The sequence below is a fragment of the Pogonomyrmex barbatus genome, unplaced genomic scaffold, assembly GCF_055798465.1.
Source record: "Pogonomyrmex barbatus isolate J1 unplaced genomic scaffold, ASM5579846v1 scaffold8, whole genome shotgun sequence".
In the NCBI taxonomy this organism is placed as follows: domain Eukaryota; kingdom Metazoa; phylum Arthropoda; class Insecta; order Hymenoptera; family Formicidae; genus Pogonomyrmex; species Pogonomyrmex barbatus.
The window spans coordinates 8,983,110-9,006,541 of record NW_028297182.1 but is presented as its reverse complement, the minus strand read 5'-3'; the positions used below and the strand labels follow the sequence as shown (position 1 = coordinate 9,006,541).

General features: G+C 28.5%; 2 protein-coding genes across 2 annotated transcripts; both read left to right on the top strand.

Annotated features, from left to right (window-relative positions):
- Positions 1-426: 426 nt before the first annotated feature.
- LOC105427041 (uncharacterized) lies at positions 427-10,687 on the top strand. The gene is made up of 5 exons (XM_089083761.1): positions 427-840; positions 3,663-3,928; positions 6,872-6,973; positions 9,534-9,659; positions 10,528-10,687. The coding sequence occupies exons 2-5, from the start codon at positions 3,763-3,765 to the stop codon at positions 10,617-10,619; spliced, it is 486 nt and encodes a 161-aa protein (XP_088939887.1). The 5' UTR covers positions 427-840; positions 3,663-3,762; the 3' UTR covers positions 10,620-10,687.
- Positions 10,688-10,811: 124 nt separating this feature from the next.
- LOC105427013 (uncharacterized) lies at positions 10,812-15,374 on the top strand. Its single transcript, XM_011638529.3, has 3 exons — positions 10,812-12,442; positions 13,968-14,109; positions 14,962-15,374. The coding sequence occupies exons 1-3, from the start codon at positions 12,382-12,384 to the stop codon at positions 15,176-15,178; spliced, it is 420 nt and encodes a 139-aa protein (XP_011636831.2). The 5' UTR covers positions 10,812-12,381; the 3' UTR covers positions 15,179-15,374.
- Positions 15,375-23,432: the final 8,058 nt, after the last annotated feature.

Here is a 23,432-nt window from a genome sequence, read left to right as displayed (position 1 = left end):
TTTAATTTTGTGCACGTATACAACAATATAACAATATCTTTAGCATATTGTTTTTAAGAGACTAAAAATATTTTCCTAATCTTAAACAAAACAGTAACAAAGGGCTTTTTAGGTCTCATTATTCGCATCACGTATATAGTCTCAAAGAATTACAAACATAACAATTTTATTGTATTTTTATTTATCCTGTCAAGAATTGAAAATGAGGGTATTTCGCTTGAAGTAAAACGTTCTTCAGATTGCCGCCTCTTCTTCTTTAAACATACACTGGACAACGAAATTTTCCGTAAAAGACTATTATTCTGATTTATGCTGGTTCACGTTTACGACGCGTGTTACGTCGGGCAGACGCCCGGCTACGATGTTAGGTCGAGCGTGGCAGAGGCGGCACCACCGAAGGTGGTGTGGTGGAGCGACTCGATACTCTTTTCAGCCCTCGAGCCGCAGTCCAACGCGGTCTGCAGCCTTCGGCGGTCGTTCGTTCGTCCATCGCGATTTTCCGCCGTCACCGCCATTCACCGTGGATTTTCGCGGATCTTCATTTTCCGCGTGCCGATGCCACACACTTGCCATACGTGCTTATTCTAGTCTACAATTCCGCTCGATCACATGCAAATTTTTCCGAATATTTAATTCGAGGTTCAAAATAAGAAGCTGCCAAGCTATGTAAAGCAATTATTCGAAACTGGCCTGTTTATTTTGCTCCGATGCTCCAATGGAAATAGTTGATCGATCGTGCGCGCAGATTTTTCGAAGCGCTTTTTTTTTTTTTTTTTTTTTGAGAAGAAATACAATTGAGATAATTGGAGTTTTTATTGCCGGAAGATTCGTTGAGAAATGGTAAGAATTTGCGAAGTTTATTCTACAACTGCAAACTGTTGCTTACATATCTCTGCGAGCTTAACCTTGTCAAGTTGCATGTGTAAGTTCGCAGAAAAATAAGGCGATAATACTGTTGACGCTATATTTTGTCGTATCATATGATGCAATTCAAATCGCATGTAACTCCAAATTAAATGTATTCATTTCTTGATATTGATATAATTGCTGAATAAAGTTTTAAAGATAGTAAAGATAGGTTTACAATGGAATAAAATATTCATCAGAAATAATATATTAATATAATATAATAATATATTATAGCCTCGCTGATCTTTGTTAATATTTTAGAATGTTTTTAATTAAAACATTTAAAAATGAAAAATATTTATTTATATTATTTTAATAAAATTAATTTTAAAATAATACTTGTTATTTATATAGTAAATATTACATAAGGATTAATATATCAATTTTTAATTTTATAAGAATTTTAATTTTTAAAAATTTTTTGTCTATGTTATTATATTTATCATATTTTATTATTACTAACATTATTTTATTATTAAGTTTTATTATTTAGTTTTAGTTTATTTATACTGTGTTTATACAATTGCAACTATACTTTTAATTCTTTAAACATTTATTAAAAATATAAAAAGCGCGACAGTTCATGTTTTTTAATATCTATTGTAGGATTGATCGCTTCCTGTTTTCAATAAATGTCCCTTGAAAGTGCGTGCTTAGCGTTGTAATTCCTTAAAGTGAACAAAAACGTATTTTGTTTTTTTGTAGAGTCGGCTCTTCAAAGGCCCTTAATTATCTTTCGCGCCGTTTTAGTATTCGCCGGCACTTCATTTTAGGTACGACGAAATAAAGACTAAGTTCGTGCTGCTCGTAAACGACGATAGCATCGACAGGAAGAGACGCTGGGATGCCACCTTCTTGTCCCAGAGGGCAAGACATCTACGTTTCGCGTTGGCCGCCCTTAATTGGCTCTAATTAATGACCGGCTGTCATCAGACTCGTGACTCACGCGTGCAACTCGAGCAGAATTCTAGCATTATCGTCTCTTTACGCCATGCTGCATGTTTATCAAGATCCTATGATACTAAGATGATCCTAAGATACACGAGCCGTTAAACATTATTTGGTACCACGGTTGCTTCCGCGATGATTTTAGGCGATAATAAGATCGCGAGAAGTTAAGACAAAATTCAAATAAGTTTAAATTAATATAAAATGTGAAATTTGCATATCAATGTCATTTGCACATCATGTCAATATCAAGTGAATTCATCAAATCTCATTAAAGCGTATTAAATCTAAGAATCGGTTCACGTTTGATGTAAAAAAAAAATAAACTAGTCAATCAAATTGTTTTTCATCAAAATCAATTTTTTTGTATTTTATTATACTTACGACTAACGTTAAAAAAAGCAGTGTTATTTATAGGATGTTTTAATTTAATGCCACATATATGTACTACAAGTTTTGAGATTGTATCATAATCAGAATTATGTAATGTGTATAGATTTTTTACGATCAAAGTATTTGCATTCACGTTATATTCTATTTTCATTTTGCTAATTCTTTAATTTCAAATATTGGGATTTATAATTAAATTTTCTAATTATTAAAAGATATATTTTATAATTCTTTGTAAGTTAAAAGTTAAAAAATAGAAGATTATGTGTTTAAAATTTCCATATTATGTATAAAAAAAATAACAAAATATAATATACTAGCAGTCTCTTAAAGAAAATAATTTTTAAGAAGCCAAATTCACCACGAACAATCTTGCGGCGATGAAATCGTTTGTTTAGACGAAATTTAAATTTGATGAGATCGATTTTAATCGTTGTGTATGGAGTCGTTTAAAATCCATTCACTCACATTTTTACGTTAAGAAATATTTATCTTGTGATCTATTTTGCAAGAACGAATTCGTTCGAATCGCCGTAGGAGAGAGGAAAGTTCTGGGTGCGCCAGATTAAATTGCGACTAACGGGGGATGAATCATCCCCCTCGGAACCATGGCAAATCGAGACGATCGATATCAAAGGCATCTTCGTGCCGTCATCGCGTCAGTACCTTTCCGTGTACATTCTTGAATATTAAAACAATATCGATCCTGCGTACCGAGAACAAATGTAACGATCAATTATGCAGTTAACACGAAACGATCGTTCTGCACGATCAAGTTGAGTTAAACACTTTCACCTTCAAATGTAATACGATACCGTTGTCGGTAATCGAGTAAAGATTTAAACTTCCGAAGTTAAAATTAAGGATAATAAAAAAGTAGGAGGAAAAATTTTATAAGTAAAATAAAATTAATAAAATAGATTATATGCAGGTAGACGAAAATTCGTATCTTGTATCTAATTCTTGTCACTTATAAAAACGACGTCTTCTTTATCTACTTTCATATCTTCATTTTATATCACATCTTTCGTATCATATATCTTTAATATATTTCCGGTTGCGACAATGGTTTTATTGTACGTCTTGTTGAAAGTTCACAAACAATACAGAGACGTTTGTTCAGTTCAGGGTCTCAGTTAACCTTGGAACTTGGTTATAGTTCAAAATCATCACATGAATGCGATCTCCGAAATATTGTTGTTGCCAATGGAAATATTTACATTCGACAATTGCTATTAATTACAAAATAGTTTTTTTGCGAATTTTTACTGAGAAACATTTGACTTGAAACTGTTTGGGAGAATTGGAAAAAATTCTATTATAATTAAAAATTAAAAAGCAAATAATTTTATCATAACGAAACATTTTAGATTGAATTTGATGATTAGTAATGATATTTATTTTCAATTTGACAGAAATTATTTCATCTGCGAAAAGAAGTCGAGGCAGAAATCATCTATTGTGATTGAGAAAAAAACGGTTCTCATCGAAGATGAGAAATCAGGTGATGCTAGCATGATCTACATTGATACGATTGGTATCTTGACGTTCTTCCTGATTCTCGGCAATCTCGAGGCACTTATAGTCATAAACCATCATTCTGACGATGAATATGTTCTTGAACATGAAGTCCTTCGGAAGGATGCGCTTGCTCAAGCGAAGAAACTGGAAATACATTCTGGTAAGAATGATTTTTTCTTAAATAATAATTAGAAGCGTTGTAAAACAAATGGTAGAATTAAGCAAAATTGAATTCTCCTCATACTGTACAATGTTATTTTATTATCAAGCAAATTTAATATTTAATATAACATTATATAATATTGTGAAATCTCATTAAGAAATCCCTCATTAAGAAATTATTTTGAAGGATTTCAGTACTTGATGACTCAATTAATTTGTTTAATATGAAAATAACATTTAAATGTTATCTTAATGTTATTTAGATATTATTTTAATATTAAACGGATATTCAAATTAAGATTTATTATATAGAATATTTTTTAACATAAGTCAAGAATTTTGCAACAATCTGCTATTTTCTCAATTTTAATTTTTCTTCTAGCAAAATTTGTAGAAATAAGATTTTTTATAGGTGTTTAAATATTACAATATTTAATGATTAATTACATTTTAAATAATAATTTTATTAAAATATAAATATTTTAGATTTGAATGAAGCGAATTAATGCTATGTATTTCCATAATGCTATGTATTTCCATTCAATCTTGATAATAAAAAATTATCCAATTCTATAGTTATAAAAAGAAATTGATGCGCCGTAATATTTTTCTTAAAAAAAAAAAAAAACAAAATTGAAGAAAGCGAATTTATCGAGTCTGTTTCTAAAGTGGGTTCCAAATGTTACGATATATACTCGTACATTTCGATAATATTTTTGATGCTTTTCTTTCAATTTTGTCCAGTTGCTAAAAGCATCGCATTAACTCTCTTGTCTGACTCCTATGATCGATCTATAAAGCTACCTTACAGTACGCAGAAATGTATTTATTTACCGCCAAGAATAGCTGCTTTGATCCATCTAACCAGCGTCGCACGATTGACGTTTCGAAATTTTTGTTCTGTCAATCGCACTCTAACCGGCATGAACAAGAGCTGCATGAATAACATTCGAAAACAGAAAGTGTTATTTTCATACTTAAATAGCGATAGCTTCATTATTCCATTTCTAAAAATTTAGTTTTATGTCTAGCTTAGCAAAAGCTTTTATACTGTATGTACTATAAAAAAATTTATATTTCAAATTTATATTTTTAAATAACATTTTTATAGCAACAGAATAGCAATTTATATTTACGCATTGATTTTATAAAATAGATTTTTATTTAATTTAATATACTAGAAATGGGTTTACAAAGTGATAAATATATTTCTGGCACAAGAAAAGAAATTTTAGTATATTTATAGCAAATAAACATAACTCAAATTCATTTTCTGCGCTTTAGTCGTCAACTAATAACAAACGTTTGATGTAATTATTTTTCAATTATCTTTTTTTATTTCTTATAATCAGCCTGAAGTTTATTTTAATATATTTATCGTTCAGTCCGTTTACCGTTTCAATAATATATATATATATATATGAATACTTACAGTTGATGTCTAAAACATTTGGAATAAGACGCCACAGTATATTGAATTGCCATCTTATAATATTATAATATGAAAATTTTAAAATAAGTTTCAAGTTAATAATGGAAGCGAAGGACGATATAATTGAAAAATAATTAAATGTTTGTTATTAGTTGATAAATAAAACGCGAAAGGTAAATTTAAATTATTTATTTATTTTTAAATATGACTATTCTTATCTCTATTTTTAAATATTACTGAAATTTTTTGACAGAATATAATTGCCATCTTATAATATATTAATTTAACAATTATTTTTTTAAGTTATGTTAATTTATTTAAGTATGTTAGTATAGTTTCAGTTGTATAATGATATAGATAATATAGATGTCTTGTATTCATTGTATTCATGATTAGAATTATTATTAATACACATCGAATGTGATCAGAATAGAAAAGTTAAATGAGTCATGTACTTTTTATCGTTAGCGCATGAAAATTCAATTTTCCAGCCTTTTGTTGCGGTTTCTCTATTGGATTCGGCTCTCACTTTTTTCGGCTTATTGTTGAAACGAAGAAATAAAAAGCATGAATACTGTTATAATACGTTTACATCATATCGAGGTATCTGACGGTGCCGTTTGCATCGTAACAACGCAGCCAGCTGTCACGTGGTTCTTCATTACGATAATTTAAATGATCGAGGAAGTTGATGATTACCCCCTGATATTATTCGTGTGAATTAGGAATTGTCGACCGTTCTTATTTCTGTAATCCAATCCGTTAATCGTGACTCGAAGAAGCATCATAAGAAGCGCGGTTGCACCTGTTGCTTATCACACGTGAAGATTTAAAATAAATTTAGAACTAAGATTTTAACAAACAGGTGTTTCAATTATTATTTAAAGTTGAGAAATCGGCATATGTACATTGTTAACGGCAGTTAGAAATTTTCGATCGTCATTTCTACGATCTTTTCCAGTTAACAATCTTCATCAAATATTATAAACGCAAATAATATGCGGTATCCATGTCCTCGCGATTGCAGATTGCAGCACGATCTAACGAGGCTTCGATCTTGCGAAGGCAAAAGTTATACAATGTATTCGCGATCGATGCCGATATGACGGTGCATCGCTATCACCGCGGCCAGATAACTCCGCCACGTCCGCGACACAATTTCATAAAGGATTACGCAAGGAGCCTCGAGATGCTAATTAACGTGAATCATAGATGCGCGGATTCAATGCGATTGTCATGTATTTTAATCGCAGTTACCGGTATCGAGGTTAATGAAATATAATGCTTAATTAATAAGCGGCCGTGCGCTCGGCTTCATTCTTATGCCTGAGAAATACGGTGTCTCGCCCGTGTCATCTTGCTCATCTCGTGACAAAGATTGTAGATATTAAACGATACGGCGGTTTCTTTTTAATTGATAATTTTTCCTTATTTTCCCTCAGCTCATTTTCGTCTTAACTAATTCATTCTTTAATTATTCGCGCTTAATCGCATCTATTGTTATTGCAGGACACGTCCCAGGATGCCAGGTTTGCATCTACTCCGAGATAATTTATTGCAAGAACGGTAGCGTTATCAACGATCATTGTTGCTGCGACGGTCGCTTCAACGGTAAGTAGTTTATAATGTGATTAATAATTAATAAATATTCCAAATGAAACTACTGAGCTCGAGCCTCCGTGGTTTTACAAAGGCCTAACGAGCACGACCGATCTTGGCGGCAATAACAAGCCGCCGATCGAAATCAGCTCAACCTTCCCGACGACGGAAGTTGTGTTTTCCACTCTCGTCCTTCGTTTATTCACGTAGCGAGGAATCGTATGAAAAACCACGATTCCGGCCGGCGAATTCGTGCGTGAACAATCGGCCGTGGCGAGCGAGCGCGTTGTGCAACGCGCTTCACGGAAATTTAGAGCAATGGCAATGATAGTGAACACATCGGCGCAATTTTACGATTTGCACAATGGCAGACGCGAGTCGCACGACGTAATCGCAATTATTTTTAGTCGAGGTATTACATGCCGTTACAGCTCGAATCGCGTGTTACATACTTCAAATAATTGTGAGACCGACAAAATGTTTATTTATATTAGAAATTCCCTCGGTATCTCCTCCGAAGTACCTTCAAAAAGTTTGAAATGCTTAAAAATTATTTAGCTAAAATTTATATAATGCAATGAGATAAATATTTTTAATTATCAGGGTGTTACAAATTTTGTTAAACCTCTGGTGTCACGCGCTTTATATAATTTCATTAAAAAAAAAAGACTTTCATCAGAATTAAAGGGTTTATAACAATTAAAAGAATAACTTTAGTCATATTGTTTTGTATATAAGTTTATATTTTCTATATTTTATTAATAGGAATTATCTTTTATATTTCTCAAACATTTGGTTGTTTTATAAAATTTATTTTATTACTTCTTAATATTTGAGTAATATTTTATAATATTTTATTGATTAAAAATTAAAATCGAGCATCAGAATTAAATAATTACCGATTTCCAAACATAAATTGTTTTTGAAATTTTCAAATTAATCATGATTTATCTTAAATTGTTGTAATAATTGTCATTTTAGATTAAATATTGTTTAATCGCCATGTGATGTATCATATCATGATTATACTTTCTTCATGCGAGAAGGTTTGATGACGTTTTCTTCTGTTAAACGGAAGGGCAGTCACCTGTTCAGGAAATCATTGTTCGTAATGAATTGTCCTTGTCTTCCACGTGCACATGTAAGATCTAACAAGCGATTCACAGCGAGTCAGCGAGCGAGTATTCCACGTGCTATTCGAACTTTGAGTTCTTCACAGGACTATTAATTTCCACCAAACATTGCCCGAATCTTTAATTAACACATAAAATATTATACAATGATTATCGATAACAAATTTATTTTATTTCAATGCAGATATTAATTTACAATATTAATTTTCCATTTCATCATATTTTTCAAACAAAATATATTACTGCAAAGAAAATTGCAAACTTTATTTCCTCTTGTTGACGACTTGTCGATGAATTCGAAATTATTAATTAATATTCGAAGCAATATGCCGTTCTAAACACTTTTTAAATTTTCAAAAAACTTTTTTGTTATGTTCGTAAATGTATACTGAGACATGAAAAATATTTCCCTTGTATTCTCTTTACATTCAAAGTTTTCGCGGATTTCCGCATGACTTCTATGAAAACTACTACTAGAAAATTAATAATAGTTCGAGAAAATTATTATTTGTATATTTTCGTTAGTCGCACGCTTGGATCAGATGCCGAATTCGTTGTTGTTGCGTCTCGAGTGCGCGTGTGAATTTTCTAGGTGGTGCACGAAGTTGCATTGCTGCACGCAGCAGCTACGCGCGTGGAATACCTAAAACCCGAATCACCTTTCGATCGCGCACCTGTGAATCACCGGTTCGTTTTGCGCTCGTTTCTAATCGCTCGTTACGATTAAGGACCGATTGTAGCGGTCGAAGCGTTTCTCGAGATTGACCTTGATCTATTTGCAAGAAATTTGCGTCTTTTGCGCGTTTAAAAAAAAATCGCAAAATTGCAAATACTCGAGTCGCTCGTATCATTCTCTCCGAAATCTGAAATAAATAACGCACCGGAAATCTTCGATATCTCGTTACATACTAATCGATCCACGTACGAAACCGGTTAATTATCGTAGCACACACTCGAAGCTCAGCGCGGAGGTTCGCATTAAAGTGTGTCCCACCACTTTTCTCCAGTGCGTATGTATAGTACTTAAATACGCGTAAAATTATATTTATTACGCTTTGATGAAAAAGCTTTAGTAGTTTCCCGCAATTGCACCGTTCCAGAACTATTAATCAATTATTTTACAATAAATAATCTTGTATCAACTTGATTAAAGAATAAGGACAGATCAAATAATTTAAATTTATGAGAATGTGTGAAAATAGCAAATGCAAGCTTATATATATATATATATATATACAATAAACAAAAAGAAAAAAAAGTAACAAACGGGCATATCGTAATAATAGACAATAAAATAAATTAAATACAGTCAGTCATTGTCTATGAAAATAATAAAACATTATGACAAAAAAATAAAAGAAATAATTATTAAATAAAAACTGCTTGTTACTGTAGAATAGTAATTTGTCATTCGTATACTTATCGTCCTATTGTTTCAGAGGTGTTTCCCTTCGTCGAGCACACTTGTCGCGTGGGACCAGAGGAATGCGAAGTGCATGCTGGAAATTGTGCGGAATACACGAGACTGCGAGACTGTTGTTGCCATACGTACTTGGCCTCCGTCTGTAAGTGCTGAAACTTTTCTAGATATTTCATAAATATTCACTCATAAATTATATACGGAGAACATTTTATTTTTCTTCTTATAAATTATGCAATTAATTAAAGTTACGTAGTAACTGGTAAGTTGCATAAATTTAGTATTCTATTTAAAGCTTTTATATTTCAAGATCTAAATCGTAAGACATACAACATACGTTTTAATGTGTATATGTGCGACGAAAAGTTTATTTAAATTAGGCACAAAAATCATAAGGAATAAAGATCATTCGCGATAATCTGTATGTGATAATATGAATGCATTTTTTTCATCTCTCTCTCTCTCTCTCTCTCTCTCTCTCTCTCTCTCTCTCGATTTTGTAATAACAAACGTAAATTTCTTCAAAATACTGCTAAATATTGTTTAGCTTTATTATAATTTCGTGATATCTTTTCAGTATTTTAATAATATTGTTGTTCATAAGCCTAAAAGAAAAATGTCGCGATATACAAATGCAAAAATATACTCTGGAATCATCTGATCCGCGGGCTACGTTCAAATTACGAACTTCTTATCGCATGTATCATGTTTTAAATCGAATCTAACAGTGATAATGTTACGAAAGAAATACTTTGACGATGTTCCGTAAAATTGATTATATAATTATTTGTTAATTGTACGTTTAAGAACATTTTAATTCATCGTAAGATCATTCATAATCTAAATAAACAATTTCTTTGTCAAACATTTTTTTTCATCATAAACAGCGAAAGTTATTTCAAAGTTAGTTTTATATATAATTATTGTTGTTTTAAAAGTTATTTTATACATATTATTATTTGAAACTCAATCATTATGCAATGTAATAGCAAATTAATAAGATTTTTTTACAGGGAAACACATGCCGACTGGCGTAGGATCACGAATCAGTATGGACCTTACAAAATTCGTAATAATTCTACCGATTCTCAGGTTGCTGGCCTAAAGTTCACAGCATCAAATATTTTGTATATTATTGATTATTTTAATAAATTATTTTTTCATTAATCAAAAGGTACTAGTAATTTTTTGCGATTTAAAAAATATGATATTGAGATAAATTAAGAGAATATATAAAATTCTATCCTAATGAATATACAAAGTGAATACGATAAAATTAATGCAAGAAAATTGACATCAATTTTTAATTAACAATTTCTCGAAATACATTGTTTATATAGAACAGTCATTGATTGTGATAATGAATTATGTACATGTACGAATCACAATATGCACAAATCTTTAAAATTGCAATATTAAATGTTTAATGGTAATTAAGTAATGCGATGACACTTTAATGAATAAAACAACAAGATAAATTCGTTGATATAGAAAACACAGAGATGTTTTTAAAAAAATATATGTATTGTATATAATTACATTTTCTTTTTAATATGTGTTGTGTTTACAAAGTTATCAAAGTGAATTTATTTTATTCCATTCGTAAAAGTATCAAAATAATGTAATCAAAATATGAATTTTTACGAAATATTTCATATTGACATATATATTTATAAAAAAGAAAAAAAACACTTGCGTAAAATATGCTACATAATTAACTTTATTATTTCCTGTTATTTTTTTCATTTGTATTAGTAGAATATACAGATTAGAAAGATTTCTGAATACATATGTACCAATTTACATATTTAATTCTGATAAAATGGGAACAAGATAGATGAATAAATTTATATGTCAAAGTTTCATTTTAAGACCGCTTTATACAATTTAGAATTTGCAATGAAATTTACAGATTAGCGCAATTATATGATACATACACATAAATGCAATATATATTGTATTTTATTGGTGATTATAAATTGACATTAATTTTTTATATAAAATTTTTTGTAAAACATTTTTTTTCTATAAGGCGCATATATTTAGTTTTTTTTCTTTTTTTAAATATTAGTAATACTTTAAACGATTATCATCGTGGAATTTTTTCTCATCACAACGCTATAAGAAAGATTAAGTATGTTTCCATAATTCTCTCGACTTTCTAGCTAATCTACCTCATTCCGACCTACATTTCTCAATTTAACATTCTGTAATTCTAATTAGCTTAAAATTAACCCAGATTGTGTTTAACGACGAATTTGTTCGTTTCATGTGTAATATTGATATTACATAGCACTCAAATTGATAACAAAATTTGAACAATTATGCGTTTAAATTGTATTTTAATTTTTATGATTTCTCAAAAAAATATTGCAGTAAGTAAAATTTGAAAATATATGATTGTAAAAAATATCAAAGTCTAAATTTTATTTATAATTTCTAAAGCAAAATATTTGATGAGAAGCAATCTCTTTCTTATTTTTTTTATTTTTGAAAAAGCCTCCTTTTTATTACATAATGTGACAATTAATAGAAAAATATGTGAAGTTCTCTTTTTATTTGGATCTCAGATCGTGTTATATCCTTTTTTTTTTTTTAATTCACCAGCACATAGAAAGAGAAGGATGATCGTCAACCAGTTTACGAATAACGGGTACGTCGACCGCGTTCTACGAGGAAGGCGAGGTTCACATGGTTGAAAGTTGCGTGGGTTTATGAAGGAAATCGAAGAGCAGGAGTCGCGAACGATCTCATTTATCTGAAAAATCTCAGCCGTGTTGAGAGCGGCAAGTGCGTGACGGAAACTTTGATTTCGTTTATAACTTATTAATTTATTTGTATTAGCGATTTATAGCTTTTATGGAAAAATGTCATTGCTGATGATCTTGCTCGGTGTTTTGTTGCATTATTGTGCATTTGGTGCATCGGGTGAGTTATTTACATTTACAATAATTATTTAGTTACATTTAATTGCACATCAAAGTAAATAAATATTTTGTTTTATAAAGAAGTATATAATTAAATTGCATTTATATGTATAAAATAACGTTTTGAATAAATTATTTATTGGCATAATATTTCCTGCTAAATTGTCAGAAATATATTTATTAGGTATCTTTAAATAGTATTTAAATAGTATTATATGTGACAATATTATTAATATTATATATATATATATATATATATATATATATATATTGTTAAATATTTATCCTGGATTTGCGTATACGCAAAAATGATACATATAATTATACATATAATTTCAGATTGCAAAATACAGTATCGATAAAATTACATATAAGTATATAATAATAATAAAATGTAAGAATAAAATAATAAAAAGAATATACTACAATCAAAAAAATTTTAAGTAGATTTTATACATTAAATAATTAAAACATTAAATAATAAGCAGAACTTTTATACATTAAATAATTGTATCTTTTATATTTAAAAATATCTTTATATAAAAAATATCTAACGTAATATATATGTAAATCCATAAATATTAGGTGTACAAAAAAGTTCTGAGCTTTAGATTTCATACAATCGAAATAATAATTTAAATTTTACATATCTTCCCGCCCTTTTGCGGTTTTAAAGCGTTGACATGTAGCCTTCTAAAATGCCATACGGTTTGGCATTTGATGCACATAACCTCAAAAATCAGTAGTGTTCACGATAAAGTTGGTCTTTAGCCATCGAGTGAGTGGGACGTCTTTTGTCCTCACATGAATTTTTGTGTTGCGTCATGCAATTTATTGGGGATAAAGAGAAGGCTAAACGTGGATAAAGAGAAAGTTGAACTAGAATATCACAGAATACAGAGAAACTTAAAGGATTTAGATAAACCTGTGTTATATAACCCTAGGGTTGAAGACACATAGTCGGAATTAATCCGACATCCTCCAACCGGAGGAAAAAAGAAAAAAAAAAAATAGTGTTCACGATGGCAATAACAAAAAAGCATATTCGATTTTCCATCCACTTCGCGTTTCATCTGAAGAAAAATGCTGCTGAAGCCACTGCAATGATTTGTACTGCATATGGAGAGAACGCTGTAAGTCATATTACATGTAAAAGATAGTATCAAAAATTTCGCCAAGGAGATTTCAGTCTTGAAGATGAACCATGCTGAACGCGATTCATGGCCCGAAAGATGGCAAAAGGTCGTTGATTCAAACGGGGAATATTTCGCTGATTAATATTTTTTTGTTTGTTTTTGAATAAAGACTGAATTTTACAAAAAAAAGCTCAGAACTTTTTTGTACACCTAATATAAAAATTATGTAAATTTCATAAATAAATTATATTACAATAATAAATACAAATTAAAAAATTCTTTGATTTCAATTACGTATTATACGATGTGTTTTCTTAATAAAAATTAAGTATTTTTTTTTAAGTATCTTTATTACTGCTTAATAAATGTCCCTTTATGAATATCTTACAGATGAACACAGAAATCTGACGGGCGATCATACGTTAGGGGCAATACATGTTATGAATATGCCATTAACACCTTCACCAGAGAATACTATACGGCAAATTCAAGGAAATTATCCTTTCCCTTCGCCTGGATATAGACCGCAAAGGTAAACTCATATAGTTTTTATATTTATTTGTCATATTTTATGTCAGATGATACTTGAATATATATTATTATGAATATTAAATATTTTAATATTATTATTTATAAATAATTATAATTTTTATTTCTTTATAATAAAACGCGAGAATTATTTTAAAAAGTATGTAAATTATAAAAATTTGAAAATTGCTTAACAAATACATAATATCAATATTCTGATTATTCAATAATGTATATCTAAAGCAGAATACGTATCTTACTAGTGGATTTCATTTTTGTATCATTAGCAACTATCGGAAGAATTATAACAATTGATAACAATGTTAGTCAAAAGACAAAAATTAGATATAGACAAAAATTCGTGAAAAGCGATAAAAAAACATTCTAGTTCGAAAAGTTTTACAAACAGTAAGCTTTTGACCAAGCATTTATTTATAAATATTAAAAATGTTTCAAGGAAACTATTTAGTAAACAATTAACTGGAAAATGAATGATCATTATTCATGCAGCATTTTAGATAACTATTGACAATGCAACAATAAAACACAAAAAGCAGTCATTACGTTGAAAAAATTGAAAATTAATTAAAAATTAACAGTAAATTGTACAACATAAAACAAAACTGGATTTTCATATCGACTGGCCGATAATGAATAACAGTTTTGATAATTTCATTTTGATAAAACTATTGTTGTTTCTGACATAAAAATTAACATCGAATTATTTTAATAAAAACGATTCTACTTCAACGCAATAAAAAAAAATATACAAAGTCATATCAAAGTTATATTATATGTATATGTTAATGATGTAATTAAATACAATGCATATTTTAATCTTATATTTTCGTTACAGGTGTCCTTTATGCGACAGTTCGATTTATCCTTACTGCGGTGAAAAATTGCTACACGACGCCTGCTGCTGTACCGATTCTCACGATTTACCTTATCAATGTAGATTAGCGGACTGTCGATTTTTGCACGCCAATAGCTGCAGAGAGCATCGATTAATCGCTAATTGCTGTTGTAGCGACGATTATCGCGCTATCCTGAAAAGTCTCGTGCAGGAATAAATTTATTACCTACTTCTGTAGGTAACTTGTGCATCACGGAAACTATAAAAGTTATCAATCTTAATAATGAATAAAGTAATTTAATCTATTATTTACAGAAAATTTATTTATATAAATTGTTAATAAAAGTTAAAAATTAATAAAATGTTTTATAAAACATATTTAAATATATATACTTTTGTAAAAATAATAAAAATGTGTATTGTGATTTTGCGTGTTACCATGCGTAATAAATCATAATATAATTTTGAAAGAAATACATGTAAAAACCTCACGAGTCTCATGTATATAAAAATAATATATAAAATAATATCAGATAACAAATTGATATCATTAGAGTAACGTTAGATCAGAATGGTATTAGCTTACTTAAAATTTATTTAAAATACAATTTAAAATACAATTATTTTTTACGTCTAAGACAATAGATTAGCAATAAATAAAGAGTAATTAAATAAGTAAAGTTAAATTTTGTAATAATGCTAATTATTACCGACACAAAAATAGAATAATTTTTACTAGTAGAATTGTTTAGATTCGAATCCTTAAAAGTTAAGGATCATATAGGGATTTCTCAAATCTAGACTCACACAAGGAATTTACATCCCTAAAGATACGCTAATGCTTAGTTGGATCGCGAAGAAAGATATGATCTCAATTCCGTTGCAGAATTCGCAACGGAAGTGATTCATTTTATAGAAAGATCCAGGAGAGAGATGCACGAAACAATAAATTGCCGGGTCCGACGGGATTCGCCGACTTTCGTCTCGTGGGGCGGCTGGTAGCTCCGTAGAGGTCACATTAAGGTTATACACGTGTCGGGGTTCTGGCCCTTGGGTCCACGTGTACCCCCACTATTCGCACTGTGACGACTATAGATAAATTGAACTGCGTTCCTGAGACGTCCTCAGCGCGACTGTGGGCTACATCTGGACGTTGTCAAATGCTTGTAAACTGATATGGGTTCAGGAGAAGGAAAGAATCTTGGAAACTTTTTATTTATATGATATATTCAGCGTTAAAAGCACAATAGACGTGGGCTGCCACTAATGCAGAACCGCGAAAAATTTCCTTATTGAATAAATCTTAAAAATGTATTAATTGGTTAATCAGGGACAATACAATAATCAATTCGACATATATATTTATTTATTGATTTCTGAAACAAAAGGTGAATTTTTTTATATATACAAATTTCCTTTTACAAATGCGTTCTATCCATTGCAAACATTAGTTTATTGAAAAATATTCTATTTTAATGTATCTTGCAAGAATTTTTATTATGTCTTTTCTCAATTTTCAGGTCATAATGCAAATAACTGCAATGTATCTACAAAGCAAAACTCTACAAAATAAAAATAATTAATTATATGTATATCACATAAATAATTTTAATATAAATATAAAAATTATAAGAATATAAATTTGAAATATACTATTTAATTTTAATATTAGTGTATTACAATATGTAACTTTTTTTTTATATACATATAGAATATATACATATACATAGAATAAAAAAATTAAAAAAATAATAAAATAATTTTCATTGTTCAGATCAAATCATTCAGAGATTTGTACTTATCTCTATCAAATAAATAAATAAATAATAATAATAATAATAATAATAATAATAATAATAGAAAATAGTAGAAAAACAATAATAAAATAGTATTTTTTCTATGTTTTTGCGTAATATTTAATACATATGTACGTTATATATTAAATTTATTGTTACAAATACAAAAATTTAAGTACATATAACGGGAGAGAAGAATTGAATAAACAAATAGATAATAGATGACTTCCATCGGCAGACTGGGTCTTCGTGTCGAATAATCTTTTTACTTTTCTGAATTTCAAGATAATGCTTATCGCGAACTATGTGTCGTTAATTCAACGATCTTGCAACGTAGCCTACTCAAAGCTAAATCTAAATTCATCCCTTCCCTATTAAATAATCAATAATCAAATTTGAAATCGATTAATCCCCGATTATTGCAAAGTATAAATTATAAATTTTATTGGAATTGAATAATTTATTAAAATCTTACACATCATGGGTATTTAGCGCCGAATCTCGTAGTAGATACATATGACTATTGTCCATATGTCGCAATCTTCTTATCAAATTTCTTATTAAAGATAATAATTTCTCTCAACGGGTATTGAAATTATGCGATATCTTCCATGATTTTAATTTCAAATTGCGATTGGCGAAATATTATCGGGGGACTATAACTCGCTTACTTGCATTCCAACGGTAATAAAAAAATAATCGCATATCGGATATGCATATTTATGACAATAAATAAAGTTATTAATAAAGTTATCAATAATAATGACGGTGATGAAATCAAAGTCGTACACGTGTCGGCGATCCTGGATCTCTCATTGAGATACCAGGTATATAATTATTACCGAGCAGATGGTATTCTGCTTGGAATTTATAGATGCATATTAGAAGATAATAAGATTCCAAACAGGCTCCGACAGGAACTATAACAAAAAAGAATTAACCTTTCAGGCCAGGAAGTTTTAAATACATTTCCTAGATATATCATGTTTTTTAGTTCAAATTCAACGATAAATCCAGCTTTGACAATTGGAGTTCATTATTTTAACGTTTAAATTGGTTTTCACTATTTTAACGTTTTGTTAGAAAATTTAATTTGTGGCTTTATAAAATTAATAGAAAGTTATAATTAATAGGAAAAATTTTATTGAATGAATTAAATTTATTATAAGTTATAGACTTGCATGGTTTCGAGAGAGAAAAAAGAATTACGTACGTTAAAAGATTTTTTTTTAAAGTCTAAAGATTTTTCAAATTTTCCATTAATCACTTCTTAATCACTTTATTACGTCATTCTGTCTGTGATCCATCATACTTAATTAATCATCTATGAAAACAATCTCCACGTGTCGTCTATTACTTCATCTTATTTTCGCGAGACATTGTCGATGTTCTCTTGATCAAATAAATACAATGAGAATAATAACACGTGCCAATTGTAAATTGTAAATTTGCTTCGGTACAAGAATGCAAAAATCATTTAATGGAGGAAACATGTAATATTTCAAAGAGATTTGAAAACAAAGAAACTAGATAAGATTTACGTATCATTAATTTGCATTAAATTCTGTATCTGTTGAAATTTTATTCTTATACAATATCAATATTCTTATACAATATCAATATTCAAGGGATCTATTATAGAACTATTTGAAATTTATTTATTTTCTAAGTTTCTACTGTGTTCTCTAAAAAAAATGAAATAATTTTGTTCGTTTATTTTAAACAGTTCCATAATTAGAAAGAGACACACACACACACACACACACACACACACACACACACACACACACACACACACACACACCCATACATGCGACACATGTATATACAGTGATCCCAATTTTATAATATGTCCTTAGAGAAGGTCTTATTAAATTGATTAAAGCAAATTTTGATTATGATTGTTCAATTATTTCTATTTTATTGCATTTTTTAAGAAATAATTTCAAGCTATTCTAAACAATTCGATATGTTCTCCGGATTGTGTGTGGCCACGAAAACAAGTAAACAATTTTATACAGATTTTGACAGAATATTCGAACAGATAACATGATATAAATTCACGTATTGCTTCAATTAAAATGCGTGCTAGATCTTTTAATTTATATTATATTCCTTGTATCAGATCCTACCTATAATATGCCTAAAAAAGAATTTATAAAGACAAATAGTTATAATTAACACTATCTAGCTATAAAACAATTTTATAATAAAAAGAGATAAATTATCTAATCTATGTATTATATAATCTCACCATATTATGCTGTAATATTTGAATCTATAATACAAGTTATTAAAAGTAATGATCATATAACACATTTTTTCAGATATGCAAACACTTTGCATGTAATTATTTAACTACATCAATACGCAATATTTTTTTTCGTAAGTTAATCAAATATCTTTCCCACGTCCTACGTCATTAAAGAAAAAACAATTTTTCTCGTTATCCGAGCTGTATCAGAATTTTAAATAAAGCTATAAAGATAATTAAACTGAATTAATAAACAAAAAGTACAACAATAAGTAGAAAAAATATTTGCATAACATACAATACTAAATAAAAAATATATAGTAAGATAAAAATATCTCAAGAACATTTAAAATTATATATAAAAAATATTCTTAAAAAATAATGTATCCTTCAATTATTTATAAACATGTAGTAAAAAAAATTTCCAATTTAGTGGAAAAATAATTAAACTTTTGTTGAAAAATAATTTTTAAATATCAAATCTTCATAAAATATTAATTCAATTAAGACAACTCGTTATGTGGACACTTCAATGCATATAATCTGATAGATGCAAATTATTAACTATTAAAATTTGAAAAATATCGTATAAAAATATTATACTTTTTGTTTTAAATCTTCCATATTAATATTTATTATAATTATCTTAAGAAAATTTCTATTCCGTTCAGATTAATATCAATGAAATTAAAATTATCGAGTTTTGTGTTTAAAATTTATATAGAAAAAAGATTCAGATTTAAAAGCATATTGTATTTGAAAGAATTATTTCTCGAACTTGCATGTAATTCTTCGATTCTATTCCAAACGAATAACTAATTAATTTAAAAAACGAAATATTTAGTTCTGTTGCATTTATCAGATTTATGACAAAATGCGCAAAAATTATATAATTCCACTATGATGACATAACTTGAGCACGCTTTGTACATCGTATATGATTGTTCAGCGTGGAAATTTCCTATGTAAATTACCTCGTCATGTACCAGACAGTTTTGAGACGGTGCGAATAATTATGAACAAATATATGAGGAAAAAATTTTCAGTTGATTTATGTTTCAATTTGCGTGATCATTTTTGCAATAAAACGATATGCATTTGCTTTCATATTAAGAATAAATATGATAATTAACATATTATTTATATGCTTACTTATATGCATTATATGCTTATTTATATACTGTTTATTGATTTTCAAAAAAAACAGTCATCGAGAAGTTCATTCTGAACGCAAAATGCAGCCGCTGAGAAGAAAAAAACTTACTTCATCTTTCTCTATAAATGTAAATTTATTCTCTGAATCATCTTTCTAGATATCTCTGCAACAAGTGCTATGTTACTATATGTTGTGCGTATATGCAAGCATGCCTTATTAAATAACGTATTCACTCACAAGACACGGCGAAATGATATGCAAAATAATGCATCATTAATTCACAAATTTTGTCAACTTTTTCCTGTCAATTTATAACAAATTCTTATCATCTTTTCTTATCTACTTTCCTCTTAACTGAACTGATTGAATTCTGATTAATCAAAACTCTGCTTCTGCTGAGTAATTAAGTTTTCTGATTGATTAACTTCTTTGATTAACTATTCCGATTGATTTTTTTTTGACTAATTCACATTTTTGAAAATAATTAAATATACAAGCTCAGTTGCAACGGCGCGACTTATATATAGAAATTATAAAATATATAAAAATTTCGAGTGATGTGATTCTGAAGGAACATGAACGAAAGCTCTCTTATTAAATTAGGAATATAGTTTAAGTAAGATAGTATCGTCAGTGTTCATTTCATATCAAGTGAATGATATCTGATCGAGTAAATTCACGTGCAGTGTCAAATATCAGTCGTTCAGAAGTGTGCAATCGGTTTTGTCTATGATGTCGCTTGCAACGGATTCGATTTATCAATAGAAGAAATCTTTTCTCATCTTTCTTCCGGGTTAATAGTTCATTGTCTTTTGATTCATTTGTTAACAATCAGAATGGTTGCAAATCTTTATTATATTGTATTATATTGTTTTAGAACATCAATACAGAACAGCTTTCTCTAAAAAGAAGAACTTCTTTCTTATGATTCTTTTGGATTTCATAACTTTTTTTATTCATAGTTAGTAAATTAACTTTCTCAAAGGTATCAAATTTCTGGTTCCAAGTTCTTTATTGATGTGTTTAGAAAAATAATATTCTTCGCTCTTGTAAATTCGCTTTACAAGCGCGCAGAAAATGATAACGAAGCTTAGTTATGTTTGTAAGAACGCGTTTGTAAGAAAAAAAAATCATGTGGAGATAATAATTCCCAAAATAATTAAATTTGAAAAATTTAAGGGTCGGGTAAGCGTATGTAGATTTGTCTAATTTCCAACTTCAAGTAGTTGAAGCTAATAAGTACGAGATAAGCAGAAACAGAAAACTTTTCCATAGAACCGTCCGTGACCTGTGGATAAGTCATTGATATATTCATAATAATATGTTAAATCAGACAAGAAATAAATAGACTTTTGTTGAGCTGTTTAAAAATATATTGAATATAAGTCTGAAAAAAACGAGAGATAGTAGAAACATTAAAAAGACGGAGATTACGGTACATGCGTTGGTACATGCGATAAAACCATGCGATTCGAAAAGAATCGTTCTCTCTCCTCTTTGTCGTGATATTGATATATATCAAGTGTAAGAGATAAAGGATATCAAGTGTCACGAGATCACCTTTAGACACATGTATTTGCAGAATGGAGTTGAAAAAAATATTGTTTTTATTTGTTAAATAATAACCGGTCAATACTGATTAAAATTGTTAATAAAGTCAGTAATTGAGTCAGTCTACATAAATAATTACACGCTGCACTGCACAATTTAAGTTTACATATAATTTGTGCAATTGTGCAATTACGTGATTGTAACAACTTAAAAAATTATAAATTTTTTATATGGGTTCGTCGCTCGTTTCAGTTATGGATTTTTTCGTGAAATGAAAAAATATCAAAATTACAAGATTTATCAAATATTCGTGTGACGAATTTTGATTTTCTAATCATAAATAAGCGATATCTATAATGATTTTATTCAGTATTTATTAATTCTTTATTTAAGATTCGAGTAGAAAGTATAACATATATATTGGTAATAATAAATATATATAAGAATAAGACGAATATTCGATATTTTTTGATTATTTTTTGATTTATTTGTAAACAGTTTTTGTTTAATTCTTTTAATCTGCCTTTATATCTGTTTACTGAAATTTAAAATTTTGTCGATATTTCTTTTAAATTCTGATAGTAATTGTATACCCGTACAGTTCTCCAATTAGGCGTTATTTCGTAATCAAAAGGCGATAATACCAAGTATACATTATAAGCATCATTGATAGATGTGTAACCAAATTGCGTAGTATTAATATTTCGGTTACAAGCAAATGATATATTTTTTTCTACAAAAAAATATTGTTATTTATAAACCAATAATTAGTAGATAATATTCGAGAAAAGTAATTTATGAAAAATGTTAATAAGAGGCATAAGGATAAGATAATTTTGCAAAATAAATAAAACAAAAAGCGATAACGAATATATTTATAAATTCTTGCAGTTGTAAAATCATGTAAATAAATGTTAATATCATCAGACTTGAAACTTAAACAGAATATAAACAGAAGTGACAATACACAGATATATTATATATTATATCGAATTATATCGAATTATATCGAATTATATTGAAGTTCATCTAAAGTTCACTTTAATTGTTTAAATACATGAATCAGTGTCACTACAATCAGAAAAATTAATTTTTTAAGCTCGCTATCTTAAATCCATAAATTTAATAAAAATTCTTCAAAAAACTTTAATTATACAAATTATATAAATTATACAAATTTGACGTAGAATTACAAATAAATATACATTTTGTAATTTTGTAATAAATAAAAAATCACATTACTTTTTAAATTAATTCTTTTTTTGGAAATACCTTAAAAAATTTTAATTATTTAAAACTATAGATATTCTATTTGAGATTTTTTTTCAAATCTCTGAAATAAAATCAAACGATTTTAAATAACGACATCACAAATGATATATTGAAGATCCCACTTTTAAAATTTAAATTATTTCCTTTTTGAAATATGTAGATAATTTCACGCACAAATATTTAATAATATCAAAAATACTTTTGTCAAAATAATATTTATCAGTACTTTCTTTTCTTTATCATCAGATATCGTGTAAAATAAAAAAAACAAAGTTAATACGCAGACAATATTTGTTAATTTTTTAATATCATGTACTGTTATTGCATAAATTTCACATATTTCCTGCATACTCATCAAACAATTTACAGCTGTCAATAACGTCAATACTGGACTGGTATACAATACATAATGATAATGACAATACTTGTGTTAAGTTTTATA